The sequence below is a fragment of the Thamnophis sirtalis genome, unplaced genomic scaffold (assembly GCF_051295495.1).
Source record: "Thamnophis sirtalis isolate CommonGarterSnake01/CBP01778 unplaced genomic scaffold, rThaSir2_p1.2 scaffold_2, whole genome shotgun sequence".
Classification (NCBI taxonomy): domain Eukaryota; kingdom Metazoa; phylum Chordata; class Lepidosauria; order Squamata; family Natricidae; genus Thamnophis; species Thamnophis sirtalis.
The window spans coordinates 25806824-25824532 of record NW_028261382.1 but is presented as its reverse complement, the minus strand read 5'-3'; the positions used below and the strand labels follow the sequence as shown (position 1 = coordinate 25824532).

The following is a 17709-nucleotide window of genomic DNA, read 5'->3' as shown; positions in this document are numbered from 1 at the left end:
TAAAGAAACCAAGGGAATGCCAGAGAAACTGCCCTCCTCTCCCTCCAATATCCCAGCCATGTAAAGAGTGGTGGGAATATCAGGCGCCAAAGATAAGAAATGGGAGGACAAGTGAGAGATGAGATGAAGTGAGGAAAAGGGGCTTTAGGGTTCAGGGTCCCAAAGGACAGGCCGGGGAGGGGGATGGTAACAACAACAAAAGATTGAATAGGTTTGACAGAGTTGGAAGGTACCTTGTAGGTCATCTAGTCCACCCCCTGCTGAAGCAAGAGACCCTGCACCATTTCTAACAGATAGCAGTCCCAAATGGGGAAGGAGAAGGAGGGAAACGCCCGGTAGACGACAGGGGAGGCAACTTCCGGCCATCTGGACAGGCCAGGTGGTGATGTTGATGTTGATGTTTAATGAATTTATAGGCCGCCCAATCCCAAAGGACTCCGGGCGACTTACAACAATGCATTTAAAAAATAGAAAAGTTAAAAACACAGAAACATAGATTAAAAAAAAGACCACAACATACACCCAGTCTAATCGGGGCTGTCATGAGTTCAACAGCCCGGGGCCTGCCGGAATAGCCAGGTTTTAATAGCCTTTCGGAAGGCCATGAGAGTGGGTAGGGTCCAGATCTCTGGGGGCAGTTTATTCCAGAGGGTCGGAGCGGCTACAGAGAAGGCCCTCCCCCGGGTGGTTGCCAGCTGACATTGTCTGGCTGACGGCACCCGGAGAAGGCCCACCCTGTGCGATCTTATTGGTCATTGGGAAGTATGTGGCAGAAGACGGTCTCGCAGATATCCGGGTCCTAGGCCATGTAGGGCTTTAAAGGTAATGACCAGCACCTTGAATTGCGCCCGGAGACCAATAGGAAGCCAGTGCAGCTCGCGGAGGATAGGTGTGATGTGGGTGTACCTTGGTACACCCAATATCGCTCACGCGGCTGCATTCTGGACTAGTTGTAGTCTCCGAACATTTTTCAGGGGCAGCCCCATGTAGAGTGCGTTACAGTAGTCAAGTCTTGAGGTAACATGGTCAATGGTATCGAAAGCCGCTGAGAGGTCAAGGAGCACAAGGATAGAGGAGTGTCCTCCATCCCTGGCCCACCAGAGATCATCAATCAGTGCGACCAAAGCGGTTTCGGTGGAGTATCCAGGCCTGAATCCAGACTGAAAGGGATAGTTTGGTAGTTTGGTAGTTTTATTAGAATTTGTAGGCCGCCCTTTTCCCTGAGGGGACTCAGGGCGGCTCACATAAAACTGGGAAGGGGGGAACACAAACATCAAGATAGAAGACATATAATAAAATAGTAGGCAACATACATTCATCATTCGGGAGGGGTAACTATCCTTATCCCCAGGCCTGACGGGCGAGCCAGTTCTTCAAGGGATCTAGATAATCTGCTTCATCCAAGGTCCGTCGGAGTTGTAGGGCCACCACCTTCTCAACAACCTTCCCTAAAAAAGGGAGGTTGGAGACTGGATGATAGTTGTTGAGAATAGCTGGGTCCAGAGAAGGCTTCTTAAGGAGGGGTCTTACCACCGCTTCCTTCAAGGATTGCGGGAAAGATCCCTCCTGCAGAGACGAGTAAGTAATCCTCTGGAGCAGGTTCGTGTTACCTCCCTGCTGGTCGAAACCAGCCAGGAGGGGCACGGATCCAGCAAACAGCACTCATCGTTCCCATGGCCTTGTCCACTTCCTCAGGGGTGACAAGCTGGAACTCATTCCAGGAAATCTGAGCAAGACCTTCCCTTGATTCTGTTGCCCACTATTTCCTGAGGAATGGCCACCATCCTCAGCTATGTCTCCCTCAGGGTTTGCACAGGTACTAGACTTCACCCCCCCACCCCCCAAGGCTGTTCTGAAGAGTCCTGGATATTCCTTTGAGACACCCTCCCCCCCTCCCCTTTATATTAAGTGGGGGGGATAGATACCCCCTTATTTAATATCAGAAAGACCGGAATGCCCCATAATATTGGCCTGCCTGTTTTATCTGCCCCCAATCATCCTCCTCTTTTAACAACCCCAATAATCCCTTGCAGGGTGGAGTCTGAGCAACTGAATGGAGCTGAGTGTTTACTGGCCGGATGCCTTTCCTGTCGCCAATGCAGAGCTTTGTTCATGCACATACATCCTCATTGTGCCCAGAGAGAGAAATACCTGCCTCTACCTAGGATCGAACTAGCAGCCTCTTGATTGTGAGGTGAGAGCTCCACCTCTAGGCCAGCTTACCACTCCTCTATCTGCCCCCAATGCTAGGTGAGAATGAATGTGCAAAGCCATGTTTCTGAAGCTGTCACAAGAAATAGCAACCTTCTCCCATGTGCAAAAACCTATCATTTCCCAACAAAATCTCTCAGCGAAACCTCTGTTGTTGGCTGGAAGCATCCAAGGTTAGCATCGGAGAGGCTGATTTGGCCTTGGGTTGCAATTCGTCTCAAGAACCAGGAATTGTGATCAAGCAATTGGGCGGAAGGAGGAGATGGGCCAGATGGGGAAGACAAAGGAGGAAGGGAACCCCTGCCGAGTTCCAGAAAACTACACTGGGAAACAGATATTCCCTTCTCCCTTCATTCCTTAGAATGAAGGAATCATTCTAAGCTGCCCAGAGTCAAGTGGTTGGGGAGATGGATGGCATAACATTTTAATAAATAAATATTCATGAAGCAATCGGGCAGTGGTTGGTCAGCAAGATGAGAGCACCGAGGAGAGAGGGGCAACTTTAGCCGAAGTGCCCTGAAGGACTTCTTCTCTAACCTCAGGACAAGAGCAGCAGGCAAAGTGGACAGTCCATAATCCAATAAAGCTATTTTGGAGAGTAACAAAGAAGAACTTAAGGGGGACATGAAACCAATCTATATTAAAAGAGGAAGAATTTATAGAAACTGCAGTAAAGGAAAAGGAGTTTTTCTTGAAAGAAAATAGAAGAGGAGGCCCTTTCAGAATGTGTGGGAAACAGCTAAGGCATATTTCAGAGGATTAGCCATAAGTAATATATATGGCTAAAAAGAAAAAAAGAGAGAAAAGAACAGGGTACGATGCCAAGGGAAGAATTCAAGAAATTGGAGATGGAACTTCAAAGAGATCCGCAAAAGAAAACTCTTAAATGGAGAGAATTAAACATACATTAAATTTAATAGAGTCAGAGGAATTGGCTCAACAAATCAAAAGGGCAGAACAAAATTTCTTTGAAAACGCAGATAAATGACCCAGTGCGGCAGAAGGTTTTCATATTTATACCAAACACGAAGTTGTCAACTGCAGAGTTGGGGGACCTTTGATTTCCAGATGATTGTCCTAAGGTAAAAGGACATGGCAGCCATCTATTTTTGTTTTTTCCTCTGATCCAACATTATTTCCTGTATTCCAAATGAAGCTGATGACGCCCTAGCAAAACTTTTGGTTATTGGTATTTTTTGAAATTCACACCCAATAATGTAGCTGCAATAATTGTAAAAGCTGTGAATACTGGAAAAATATCCTAATTTGAACACTATGGATAGGAACTACTTCTGCTACAAACCTCACACAATCAATCTAAACTTTCAGGTTGCAAGTCCATAGTAAATCATGAGATTAAATTACAATCTCAGGCCGAGTTGTTTCACTAATTCTTCTAATCCTGCTTTCCCCAGATTCCTGTGGAGGTGTCAAATGACAGCTTCGTAGAATTGGAGAGTCCATTATTCCCAACGGAAGTGACCTCTGGGGTTGATGAGTACCATGGCTGGAAGTTTTTGGAGCAATTGGGCTTTGGAAGGCTTGTCTAATCATGTCTCAGACAACAGGAATGTGTTTCAAGCCAGAATGAAGACATCTGGCCTTTAGGGCTCAGATCAACCCAGGTGAAATTCTGGAGAAAGGTTGTCCCTTGAGCTGTGCGCCCCATTGTTGGCTCTGATGCAGTCATCCCAGTGGTGGGATCTTAGGGAATTCAAGAACTCAGGAGTGCACTGCAAATGTCCTCTGGCCAAAGCTTTGCGGCTGACCCAAAGGATTCAAACAGGTGAAGGTTCCTCAAACCCATCAACTGAAGACCAGCCCGATCTTCTTCAACATCCCACAAACCTCCAATGGGCCATCTCACCTTCTATCCCTGTAGTGGTATGGAAACCATCCAAAACCCGAGCATGGACAGAATTCCACAGAACCAAAAACCCAGAGTGCAAATGTCCCACAATCTCCCACCACTCCAATTTTAGACTGACATTTTTATCTTCAGAAGCTTCTGCCAAAGGTTTCTACCTCAACAGCCCTGCTGACCAGGTCAGGTTTACTTGTGAGCAAAGAAGAGTAAGCAAGAAATCAGGGGGGTCATACTGGAAAATCTGCAACGTTCTTTCTAACCCTAAAATTCTATCTGTCTGTTACCTGCCTTTCTGTCGCAACTGTACAGACCACTGCCAAGGGAGTGGATCCTTTAAAGACAAGAATGTAAGGTTTAAAAAGGAAAATGAAATGAAATGTGAAAAAACAAAATGAAATTCAATGGTGAAAAAAGGAAGGTTCTACATTTAGGCAAGAAAATGCACAGGTACAATATAGGTGGTGCCTCGCTCAATAGTAGTAACTGTGAGAGGGATCTTGGAGTCCTAGTGGACAACCATTTAAATAGGAGCCAGCTGTGTGCAGCAGCTGCCAAAAAAGCCAACACAGTTCTAGGCTGTATCAACAGAGGGAGAGAATCAAGATCCTGTGAAGTGTTAATTCCACTTTATAAGGCCTTGATAAGGCCACACTTGGAATACGGCATCCTGTTTTGATTGCCACGATGTAGAAAAGATGCAGAGAAGAGCAAGAAAGAGGATTAGGGGACTGGAGGCTAAAACATATGAGGAACGGTTGCAGAAACTGGGCATGTCTAGTTTGATGGAAAGAAGGACTAGGGGACACATGATAGCAGAGGCACCTGAAAGTAAAACAAGAAGCAATGGGTGGAAACTAATCAAAGAAAGAAGCAACTTAGGAGAAATTTCCTGACAATTAGAACAATTAACCAGTGGAACAACTTGCCTCCAGAAGTTGTGAATGCTCCAACACTGGAAGTTTTCAAGAAGATGCTGGACAGCCATTTGTCTGAAGTGGTGTAGGGTTTCCTGTCTAGGCAGGGGGTTGGACTCCAAGGTCCCTTCCATTATTGTATTCATTTGTATTCTATTCTAATCTAAAAGTACAATTGTTGACATGTAAAATCCACAATAAAGTGGTTCATTTCATAGGCGTCCTAACTGGAGACCTACAATCCACACCTGAGTGACGCAGGGTCAGTGTGAGCTTTAGCACTTGCTGGGTGTTTGGATAGCAAGGGGTCTTTTAAGGGAGCTCTCGAAGCAGATCTGAAGGCCCAGAGGCGGAAATGGGAGAGACACAGGGTTTTAAACATCTTCAACTGATCTCAGTGCCAATCAGTGCCAATCTTTCAGGATGGGCACTCTGCAATCCCAGTAGCCTCCACTAGTTAGCTGCCTCCCATGTTTTTTTACCTCCCTCTTTCTACCTTCACCTTGAATCTGGGAATGGAATGGCATCGGGCTGTATGTTCAATCTGCTATTTGGGGCACCCATTTAAACTCTCTGTGCATTTGGCTGAATGTTTGGTGACAGGAGGGAAGCTGTGCATGAGTGTGCAATTGATGTTGCAGGTGTCCCCCAACTGGAAAGCAGATGGAGTGAAACAAAAGGAGGCCCAGGGCACAAAAAATGGCAATTCAAAGCAACGGATCACAGATAAAAGTAAGAGAAATAAAATAAGAAGCTAAAGATCAACATGACCCCTCTTAGATTGTCCCTCCAAATCAGGATCATCCAATGAACAGCCTTTCCAAGGAAGAGAAAGGGCACCACGGCAGCCAACTCCTGGTACCAGAGGGGGGCTCCAAGCTGGGCAAGTTCAAAGCATCAAACCCAAGTCAGGGGCACCCAGGAGCCCCCTCGGGTTCTTCTATTCCCCCAATACCACTTGGGGTGACTATTCCCAGAGATGAATGATCAGAGGAGGCTGAATTACCTCCAGATGTTGCAAGCATCCAACCTCTGGATTATTACCGAATTAAGCAGACTCAGACAGGCCTGGGGATGGTGAAGATGATGGATCTTCAGAGTGAGGGGGAAGGGGGGATTTTGGACCGTCTTAAGTCAACCTCTGCACCTTTTCCTTTACAAGACCAGAGCCTGGACTGTAGAAAGGTGAGTTTTGCCTATGGGGGTCCTGAATGTAGAAGGGTCTCTCCCACCACCTGTCAAAGGGGAGCCAGCAAGGGTTTCTTACATGCAAAGCGGAGGGTTGACCCCTTCAGCTTCCTCCAGCCCCACCCCAATCTTCCCAACTGCTCTCTGCAGAGCAAAGCTAGACAATGAATGCCAAGATCAGAAGGAGCACAAAAGCACAACCAGTCTTGGCACTGCCTGCCTCCCTGCCTGCCTCCCTTCCTCCCTCCCTCCTACCCTGCCCATCAAGGGCATTTATAAACCCTACACCATTTATTTGTTCAGCCTCTTCCAAATCGTGGTTTTATTATTAGAGGCATGGAGTGGTTACAGAAGCACATTCTTGCCACAAGTGAAATGGATGGATTTGGATATCGATGATGAAGCCTAAGAATCTGAGGGATTTCAAGGGAAGCAAAAAATCCTCATCCTCATTTTGACTGAGGATAAAAGACTTCCTGGAGGATGTGGGATGACCTTATTTCCCTAAAAGGATTAAGGCAGGTGCATGTGGGGTAAAACCCCAGATTGCCTATTGCAGATGGTCAACTTCCTAGAAACTTTATGTTCACAAATCAGCTTTTCAAAGAAAGAAAACGGAACTCGGCTCTTTTGTTCCAGAAAGGAAGCAAAGCAAAGGCTCACCTGTGCAAAGCCCATTGTTCTTGTCAGTTACAGTAGCATTCTTACTCCAGAGGGTGAATCCTGAGCCACAAAAAATCCCCAATTCAAGTTATGCCTCAGCTGGTAATTCTCAGAAGATTAACAGATTAACAGAGTTGAAAGGGACCTTGTAGGTCATCTAGTCCAACCCCCTGCCCATCTAGTCCAACCCCCTGTAGGAGACCCTATACCATTTCTGTCTGATGGCCGTCCAGTCTCTTCTTGAAAGCTTCCAGGGATGAAGCTCCCACAACTTCCAAAGGCAACTTCTGTTCCATGGGTTGATTGCTCTCATTGTCAGAATTCAGTAGACTAGCCATGCCCAGTTCCTGCAACCGTTCATTGTACATTTAAGCCTCCAGTCCCCTCCAGGGAAGATGATCTAGGCAAGAGAGCTCTTCCCCACAGTGTAAAGAGATATCAGGACCCAGATTGTTGGGGCCAAGAGGCTCTGTAAACCACTTAGAAAGGGCTGTAAAAGCACTACGAAGCAGTATATAAGTTTAAGTGCTATGGCTATCATGGCCTACCCTACAAGGCTGTCATGAAGTTTCTTGAAAGCATGTGTCCGTTTTATTCTGCATTTCCCCCTGGAAAACAGTCAAAGGCTTTCAAGGGCCCCCTGATCTTTCACGCAGCAGCCCTGGGACTTTGGGCTGAGCTCAGCCTCCTCTCAATGGAGATGCAGTTCTGGTTGCATCCAGGGAGCGAGAGCTTTGTCAAACAACTGCAGTGGTTGTGTTGCTAGCGTCTTCGGCCACCGGTGAGAAGCCTGAATGGGGGTGGGGGCTTCTCACCTCCATGGCAGCCAAGCCCTCTTGCCCATCTCCTCATCCAACTGGGCGGGTTCTGGGGAGGGTCTCTGTCTTGATCCCCTCACTCACACTCTTCCCAACTCGCTTTGTTGTGTGTCCGGCAGAAAAGCAGAGCCGAACAAAGGCGCTCTCTTGCCCTTGAGGAAAATACTGTATATACGGGGGAGGGGATGCAGGTACTGCCATGGTCAAGCAGGAAGGTAGTCATTTAAATTGGAGGGGGAACACTGCCAGCAATATGAGGGTCCCTGGAACCATCTCCCCCATCAAGGAGACCTTCTCCAGCCTGGGATGATGGGGAGGGGGTAGCTGGGAGGCTAAAAGGCAGACCAAAGCTGCAGGGCAAGCGGAAGAAAGCTGTGTCCATTTCACCTGTGCTTTGTCCACTTCTGGCCCATGCGCAGTTCTGGGCAGAGGGTAATAGCTGCTTTCCCCCTCTCTCCTTGTGCAGCACACGCGCAAACACACACACACACACACACAAAATCAACAATGATTGCAGTCAGCCAGCAGGCTTCACCTGTCCTCCCAATCTGACAAAAATAGCAAAACAAAGGCAAGTAACCTCTTCCCTCCACTCCCCCCGCCCCTATTGAGCTGCCCGTGTTCCAAGAGGGCTCCGGGTCTTTCAGGGCAACCAGAAAAAAGAAAGGAGGACAAGGAAAGAAGGCAGAACCGGAGTGGGGGCGGTTTCGTCTCCTGCAACGCAAAGCTTGGTCTTCTCCGCGAGGCCACTTGGGCTTCCAGGCAGACCAAGGATGGTGAAACCCCCACCTCTCTCCCCCCCCCCCACTATCTAGGGAAGGAGCGCACAGACCGGCCTCCGCATTGAAGCACTGGAGGAGGGTTGGGGGAAGCCAGAGGAGGTCTTACGGAGACACCCCGCCGGGGAGCCTCTGCCCTCCTCGCCAGCTTCCTTCCTTCGGGGATGGAAAGTCTCCCCCAGTGAAACCATCAAAAGAAGGTCGCTTTGGGGAGGGGGAGAAGGCTCGATACCGAATGGAGGGCCGGGAGCCCGGAAAAGACTCCCTTGCTCTCCGGGAAGAGCCCCTGGCTAGCCCGACGGCCCGACGACTCTTCTTCACATGTAGGCCACGAAGGGGGTCGGCGAGCGGAAAGGCTGCAGCCTGCCTGGGGCGGAGGAAGGAGGGGGCGCCCCGCGCTGCCCCTTCCCCGCGCTGCCCGGGCACCCTTTCCCCAAACCCCACCCCACGGCTCCAACAGGGGAAACGGGCGGAGCGCCCTTCAGCATCATGGACAGCGTCCGGCTGCGCTGGCGGGACCCCAACTTTCGAAAGCCCGGGCGGTTGGGGCGGGGGGCAGCGGGGGAGGCCGGAGGGAAAGTCCGCGGGGGGAGGGACGGGGGGGCGGCGGGGCACTTACTTGGCTGAGCTCGGTGCCCATCAGCAGCAGGACCAGAAGGCTGAGCAGCTTGCGGGCGGGTGGCATGGCTTCGGCGGGCGGCTCCAACCACGGGCATCGGCGGCGGCAGCAGCCGCGTCCTCCGGTTCAGGCGACTCCGCGCTCCCGACTCCCTTCGCAGCCCCGCCGAGGAGGTGCTGACGGGCTCTGGGGCGGCGGCGGCGGCTGGCGGTTTAGCAGCCCGGGGCGGGATGGCTGGAGGCAGCGGGCATCCTTGCCGAGCGCGGCTCCCCCGACCCGGCTTCCTCTCCGTCGCCCGCCTGCCCTGCCGATGGCTCCCGGGCCGGGAAGAGGTTGGCGGGAAGCAGAGCTCAGGCGAGCCCGGAAGGGCGGTCTCCCCTCCGCCGCTGCCAAAAGTTGGGAAAGCAGGTGGAGGAGGAGGAGGAAGGAGGAGAAGGTGAGGGGCGCGGGGGATCGGGCGGAGAAGGCAGGGAGGGAGGGAGGGGAGGAGGGGAGGGGAGGGGCGGGCAGGCGGGTGCCGCGAGAGCAGGGCCGGGAGCGGATGTGACATCAGGCGGGGGGGGGGGGATTTGATTAAATAGAGGGAAAGTGAGGCAGGCACGGAAGGGGCAAGCGGTGCCGCCCGCCCGCCCTCTGCCCTGGACAGCCCGGGTCCTCAAGCGCAGCCCCTGTGGGAAAGCAGCCGCCCCTCCCGCCTCTGCCCCACCCCCCACACCTTGGGATCCTTTCATTCCCCACCAGTCAGAGATGAAGAAGCTTCTTGGATGAGAAGCGAAGCATCTTCAAACAAAAAAAACGGAAAGTCCAGTTGCCTCTGGGGGGGGGGGGAGTCGCTCCGCCTGGCCGGCAAAGGATTGTGGCAGAACCCCCCACCCCTCCCCGCCTCCTCGGGTCGTTCTCCGGGTTCTCGCGGGCAAAGCCCCTTCATCCGCCCCCTTGAAATTTTAGATGAGCTCGATTTGGGGTCGTTTCCCCTCCAAGCCAGACAAGGAATAACGGATGGAAACTGAACAAGGAGAGGTTCAACCTAGAAATAAGGAGGAATTTCCTGGCAGTGAGAACAATCAACCCATGGAACAGAAGTTGCCTTCAGAAGTTGTAGGAGCTTCATCCCTTGAGGCTTTCAAGAAGAGACTGGACTGCCATCTGTCAGAAATGGGGTAGGGTCTGCTGGGCAGAGGGTTGGACTAGATGACCTCCAAGGTCCCTTCCAACTCTGTTAATCTTTATCTGTATCCCAGGAGGGAAGTCCTGTAGATTTCCTTCTCCTTCTCCTAAAGCTCCTAAAGAAAGTTGCTCTGCCCAGAAATTTGCTCTTTGGGTTCTTGAAAAGGCCGTTCTGAACAGGCCTCCCTTTGGAGCAGAGATTTTGCATGTCACAAATTATAACAAGGATGGTGTAACCCCACGCAGCTTATCCTTTTGGAGGTTAGTCCATCTGCTTTGGGCAGTTCCAGCACTGAGTCCAATCAATTTCAGCGCATGTAGGTTGATGTATCTTCCATCCTAAACTCAGCTTAACTAGACTATGATTGCATCCGCTTTATCCTAGGAAATAAACCAACTTAGTTCTTGACACATGTTAAAGTATTGTCTGGTTTCCCACAATATGCCAATCCCGTTTTAGCAGAGTTTAGTGTTACCTGAAGCCAGTTATTTTGCCACAATAGTGACACTATGCTAGTAGTTACAGCTTTTGTAAAAGAGCAATTGTTTGCTAATTTCTTTCTCTGGTTGGACACATTCACAGCCAGGCTGAGTTCAAACTCCCCCTTAATGCTCCAAATTTTCCTCCAAGCACCTCCACGTTCTGGGTAAGGCCAAGAGCAAATTGCATCCGCACACAGCAGCCTTTAGCTGCACCCAGTACAGCAAAACAGGGAACAGGAAAATGAGTCCACGAAACAAGGAACGAGTCACTGAGTCCATGAAGTCCGGAAGTAGCAAGCAGTTCTGCAAACTCCAAATGCCTGTACTGGCACACCCAACCCTACCAATTCAGCATTTGTTCCCAACAAATCAGAGGTGGGTTGCTGAACCGGTAGTGGAATTCAGGCCTGGGTCGCAGAACCAGCAGCAAATGTCCCTTCCCACAGCATCTCCTTAAGTCTCAGTCCCCAGGTACGCCTTGTGAAGAGGGGCACTCTCCTCCCAAGTCATCAGGTCAGCCTGCACCGTTCTCGCCTTCTCTCCACTCTCTGTGCTCGGGGATCTGGAGTGGGTGGTCCTTGCTCATCGCCTGAGCTCTGTCATTCCTCATGTCCACCGCTTGCCCTCTCTCGGTCACCCTGCCCCCCCGATCCTCCCTGCTAACAAGCTCTGCCCAGCCTGAGGGACCCTGGGCTGACTCGGCCTACTCTCCCCCCACATTCCTTCGAAGCCAACAAAGCTGCCCCCTTGATCTCAGTCAGTTCCAGCTTCGCAGATTCAAACTCTGATGGGGCTCCTCAGCTTGGAGTTTGATTGGAAAGGGACCCCAAAAATGTAAGAGGATGAAAAGGACTTGCTTTGGGCTGGGGGGCTGGGTCAAGACTTTTTGAAGGTCATTTTCCTCTGTGGTCAGTTTCTGACCCTTATGTAGTCTTGGGGGCCTCAGATTCTCCACCCTGGCTTTCAACAGAGGGAGACAACTTTATTCCAACTGCTCACATCTGGCCTCTGAGCTGCTGGATTTCCCTGCCCATTCCCTTCTTCCCTTCTTTGTAAGGATCTGCCACTTCCAGGCACCTCCACCCAGCTGGGGTTCCTACCAAGTCTGGGACTCACCAGCTGTGCATAGCCGGGTGGTCCCAAACATCTGGCTCACAGGTATCCCCCGAGGCTTCCTCCCCTTTCCTTCCATGAGGCTGGACTTCAATTCCCATCATCCCTGTCTGCATCCCACCCAGACCTGGAGAGAAACCGCTTCACATCTTCAGTAACCTCACATTCGTGGCATCCTTATCCCTGACCTATAATGGCCGAAACATCCATCATTATTTTATCAACTTGCTGCTCTTTCTTGGAGAAAAGTAAAGGTAAAGAATTAAAAAAGGCAAAGAGGTAAAAAAAAATTAGAAAGCAATAAAGGGAGGAAAAAAGATTAAGAGACCAGAAAATAAATACAAAACCCCAGAATTAACAAGGGGGTGGGGGGGATACAAGATAGATTGTATATAAAAATAGTACGAAATAAGAAATATAAGAAAAATATATGTGTATTGAAGGCTTTAAGATGTATCGTATGGAATCAATAGAAGTAGCTAAAAAATATGTAAAATATGTGTAGATAGATAGGTGGATGGATGGATGGATGGATGGATGGATGGATGGATGGATGGATGGATAGATGGATGGATGGATAGATAGATAGATGATAGATAGATAGATAGATAGATAGATAGATAGATAGATAGATAGATAGATATCGATATATAGATATAGGTAAGTAGGTAGGTAGGTAGATAGGTAGGTAGGTAGATAGATGATAGAGATGTATAAGGTATATATCTGTAGATAAAAGAAATATAATGGATATTTAAAAGATGTAGAAGTGTTGCAAAGATGATATGAATGTCTATTAAAAAATAATTGTTTTTTTTTAAAGGCAAAAGCATCTTGAGCACCATCAGTCAGGGCTAAACTTAAATGACGGTGGGGCTTGTGAAGTAGGAGGATGGGATGGGGATGACAGGAGGGAGGCTTTCCCTACTACTGAGAAGCAAAGAAGTTAAGAATCATGTTTATATTCTACTTGTGAACTTCCCCACTAGGGTCCCAAAGATGTTTTTTTCAAGAGGCAACTGGACTTTCTGTTTTTTTCTTGTTGAAGACGTTTTGCTTCTCATCCAAGAAGCTTCTTTAGCTCTGACAGGATAGTGGGGAATGGAAGGATTTATATTCCTTGCAGACAGCTGGTCCTTTGCATCCATTTAGAAGTTTTCCTCTGGAAATCCATTCCTATTCCGTCACCATCCCAAATTGCATAGCTAAAAGTCTGTAGGAATGGATTCCCAGAGGAAGAATTGCAGTCTACAGGAACCAGGAGCATCACTGACCCTCCTGAGGATACAGAGAAACCTCCAGGTGGCCTCAACGACCCTCTACAAGGATGCAAAGGACCAGCTGTCTGCAAGGAATATAAATCCTTCCATTCTCCACCATCCAGGCAGAGCTGAAGAAGCTCCTTGGATGAGAAGGGAAACGTCTTCAAAAGAAAAAACAAGAAAGTCCAGTTTCCTCCTGAAAAAGCACCTGTGGGACAACCATGTCCTAGATGACTGAGAATCTCTACAGACTTCTTCCCCAGTGGGTCAATTGACTGGCTGTTTGGAAGGAGAAAGGTGGATGATCACACTTCTGACATTTCCTAAAAAGGAGGGAGGGTGGGAGGGAGAGAGAGAGGGAGATTGAGAGAGGAGAGAGAGAGAGAGAAGAGAAGACAGAGAGAGACAGAGAGAAGAGAGGAGAGAGAAAGAAAAGCGAAGAGAGACAGAGACCGAGAGAGGAGACAGAGAGAGAAGAGAAGAGGTGAAGACAGAGCAGAGAGAGAGAGAAGAGGAGAGACAGAGAGACAAAGAGAGACTGAGAGAGGAGTGAAAGAAAGAAGAGGAGAGACAGAGAGACAAAGAGAGACAGAGGAGAGGAGAGAGAGAAGAGGAGAGACAAAGAGACAGAGAGGAGAGAGAGAGAGAAGAGGAGAGACAGAGAGACAGAAAGGAGAGAGAAAGAGAAAAGAGAAGAGATAGAGACAGAGAGGAGAGAGAAGGGAGGAGACAAAAAAGAGGGGAGAGACAGAGTGAGATAAAAGAGGAGAGAGACACAGAGAGAGAGAGACCGAGAGAGAGATAAAAGAGAAGAGAGACAGAGACCAAGACCGAGAGAGGAGACAGAGAGAGAAAAGAGAAGAGGCGAAGACAGAGCAGAGAGAGAGAGAGGAGGAGAGACAGAGAGACAAAGAGAGACTGAGAGAGGAGTGAGAGAGAGAGGAGGAGAGACAGAGAGACAAAGAGAGACAGAGAGGAGTGAGAGAGAGAAGAGGAGAGACAGAGAGACAAAGAGAGACAGAGGAGAGAGAGAGAGGAGAGAGAGAGAGGAGAGAGAAAGAGAAAAGAGAAGAGATAGAGATAGAGAGAAGAGAGAAGGGAGGAGACAAAAAAGAGGGGAGAGACAGAGAGAGAAAAGAGGAGAGAGACTGAGAGAGAGAGAGACCGAGAGAGAGATAAAAGAGAAGAGAGAGAGACAGAGAGGAGAGAGAGAGACAGAGAGACAGAGAGAAAAAGGAAAGAGGAGAGAGAAAAAGAGGGGGGGACAGTGTGAGTGAGAGAAAAGAGGAGAGAGACAAAGAGAGAGAGAGAGAGACCGAGAGACCTTCAATACGTGTCCCTTCTTCCATGGACATGGCTGGCCTGTTCCAGGCGGCCTGCCCAGGCCCTTCTTCCTGGCACGTGGAGATGGGGGGAACTGGCTTCTCCTCCCCCCTTGAGGCTTTCGGCAGCCTCATTGCTCCTTGAAGAACAGCCTCCTCTTCCCGCAGGCAGAAGCCAAGGCAATCAGGCAGTTGCCACAGTAACAGCACCAACTTGTCTCCCGGAAACAAGGGGGGGGGGAGCAGAAAGCAAGCAGGCGGCTGTCCTTCAGAGGAACTCACCCAGGATGGCACAGAGATGGTGTTGATGTTGCCTATGGGCTCCACGTGTCACAGAGGTTGCATTTTCTTTGGGAAGAAGACACCTCTGTGATTCACAAGGGTGTGTGTGTCTGTGTGTGTGTGTGTTCACACGTGTAGGTACACTTCAGTCCTGCCTGTCTGATCAATGAATTCCAAGCTGCTTTCCCAGTGGTGAAATTCATTTTTTTTTTACTGCTGGCTCTGTGGGCGTGGCTTGGTGGGCGTGGCAGGGGAAGGGTACTGCAAAATCCCCATTCCCTCCCCATCAGCTGGGAATTGGGAGGCAGAGAATAGATGGGGGCGGAGCCAGCCAGGGGTGGCATTTGCCGGTTCTCCAAACTACTCAAAATTTCCGCCACCGGTTCTCCAGAACATGTCAGAATCTGCTGAATTTCACCCCTGTTTGTAGGACATCTAGTCAGACCCCCAAGCAGAAGACCCTACACCATTTCAGACAGAGGGCAGCCCGGTCTCTTCTCAAAAGCCTCGAGGGATGAAGCTCCCACAACTTCTGAAGGCAACTTTTGTCCCATCAGTTGATTGTTCTCCCTGTTAGGAAATTCCTCCTTATTTCCAGGTTGAATCTCTCCTTGGTCAGTTTCCATCCATTGTGCCTTGTTTGGCCTTCAGGTGCTTTGGGAAACAGCTTGACCCCCTTCCTCTCTGTGGCAGCCCCCCAAATATTGGAAGACTGCTATCCTGTCTCCCCTGCTCCTCCTCTTCGCTAGACTAGACATCCCCAGTTCCTGCAACCCTTCATCAAACCAGGTTTGCCAAGTTCCTGTATGGCTCAGGTGCAGAATCGGAGGATGTGAACTCGATCCAGAGGAGTCATAAGAGTCACAATGGCTGCTTTAAAAAATGCATCCCACACACCTCACCTGTCCCCTTGGGGCACCTTAGCTGTAAACTGCTCCCCACAGACTGTCCATCCATTCATCCTAACCCTTCTCAGGTTTTTTTGCTTCGTACAGCATGTGAATGAAGAAAGTACAGCTTGAGTAGCAATAGCACTTACACACCACTTCAAAGTGCTTTACCGCCCTCTCTGAGAGCCATCCTCTGGCCCCCAACAATCTGGGTCCGCATTACCCACCTCGGAAGGGTGGAAGGCTGAGTCAACCTGAGTAGGGCATTAAGTCTTCATTTGCAAGGAGATTATTCTTTACAGTTGTTTATTGAGATGAGAAGACGGAGGCAGGGCTATTTCTCCTGGCTTAATTCTGCCTTAAAAATTCGCCCTATTAAACCTGCCATACAATGCAAACATAGATAAAAACAAGAAATATAAACCAGGCATTAAAGCAACAAATTGTGATTTATTTGTTGTTTTGTTCCTCAGTTGCAAGACTGATACTGGCTTTGTCCAAAACTACTTCCAAACAAACATGGCTTATTAATGCGACAGGTGAAGTGCCTCGGGGCTTTCCTGAGCCTTTGAAAGGCAGGCTGGGTGGGAAGACATCTGGGGGAAGACCAGGGGTTTCCCTTCTGCTCTTGCTGGAGGGTCTCCTTCCTCCTGCCCAACAAAGAACTGCACCAAACAATACATGGAATGTGGTTTTTGGCTTCATTTGCACAATGTATTAATTTACAAAGAAACCAAGTCCACTTTTGCACAACACGTCAACATTAAAGCTTAATGCTCATTGGATGGAACAACTTTAACTAAGCTGGCTAAATGGGTTGTGTGAATGCAAGCAATGTATAGAATCATAGGACTATCATCAAAACAATGGACCTTCCCACATTTATCACTGGCTGTGGACTGTCAGGGCCATCTAAGCCGTCCCTTCTAGGATCAGGCAGGCAGGATTCCCTCCCCTTTTCCTCTTGAGGAATTTTGTACACAGAAATACTATACTACTACTACTACTACTACTACTACTACTACTACTACTACTACTACTACTATTACTCCTCCTCCTCCTCCTCCTCCTCCTCCTCCTCCTCCTCCTCCTCCTCCTCCCTAATGTGTTCCTGCAGATGCAGGGTCCACTTTTAGGATCATTGAACACCACTTTGCATGGTTGGCTGTGTCTCCAAAGTGCAGGCCCTTGGCTTGCATATCTTTGTTGATGGTGTCTCGCAATCTCTGTTTTGGGCGCCTGTGAGGACTCCAGCCATTTACTTCTAGTTAGTAAGCAGTCTTGGCCACAGTGGAAAGTGCTACTCTCTGGACGTGTCCATACCAGCGGAGCCGGCCTTCTCTCATCTTCTCTGTAAGTGGTGCCACACCAAAATATTGTCGATTTGTGATGTGGTCAAGAAGGGAGATGCCCGGTGTCCAATTGAGCCTTCACATTTCCATGGCATGGAGAGAGCTTCCGGTCCCTGTTGTTGCTGCCCAGCATTCCGTGCCATACAGTGCAACAGGGTGGATGGTTCTCTTGTAAATCTTAGATTTAGGATGGGTTGGCATTCATCTATCCCATAATACACCACTGAGTTCTCGCCAACGCTTCCACGCTGCATTCACCCTTGCTGGCACCTTGCCATTGATGTTCCCTTTGCCTTGGAGGTGGATCCCAGATACCGAAAAATGCCTATCTTCTTTAGGTTTTCTCCATTGATTTGAAGCGTTCCAGGGGTGGTGATAGTCTCTAAGTACCCAGTTATCTTGATGTTGAGGCCGAGTCCGAGTAAATGGTTAAGGCAATCATTCCATGTTTGAACTTGCTGCTTCAGTTTGCCTCTGTAGCATGCAGAAAGAAATGGGCCACTTCAATTGCTACGCAGGTCAGGGTTCCAAATAGCATCCAAAAGCAAATCAGAGTCCAAGGCAAAGCATTGCTCAAAGTTAAGCTTCAGATTTATTAAGAGAGCCATGTTGGCACATCTGGGGAAATCCAAATCTGAAAGCTTCTTGGTTTTCCCCACCCAGTTGAAAGTTCAAGATCCTGCCCCCACAAGTCCATCACATGATCCAATCTCCCTCTGCCACGCTGGCAGCTTCCACCCCTCCAGTTCTGGTCAGATGCAGAGACAAAGGATGACCTT

At 49.3% G+C, this 17709-nt stretch overlaps 1 protein-coding gene across 1 annotated transcript in view; it reads right to left on the bottom strand.

Annotated features, from left to right (window-relative positions):
- OLFM1 (olfactomedin 1) overlaps positions 1 to 9545 on the bottom strand; it is a 55801-nt gene extending 46256 nt beyond the window's left edge. Inside the window, exon 1 of the mRNA XM_014069918.2 lies at positions 9060 to 9545. Coding sequence (XP_013925393.1) covers positions 9060 to 9125 — 66 coding nt within the window. The 5' untranslated portion in view covers positions 9126 to 9545. The remainder of the gene's footprint in view (positions 1 to 9059) is intronic.
- Positions 9546 to 17709: the final 8164 nt, after the last annotated feature.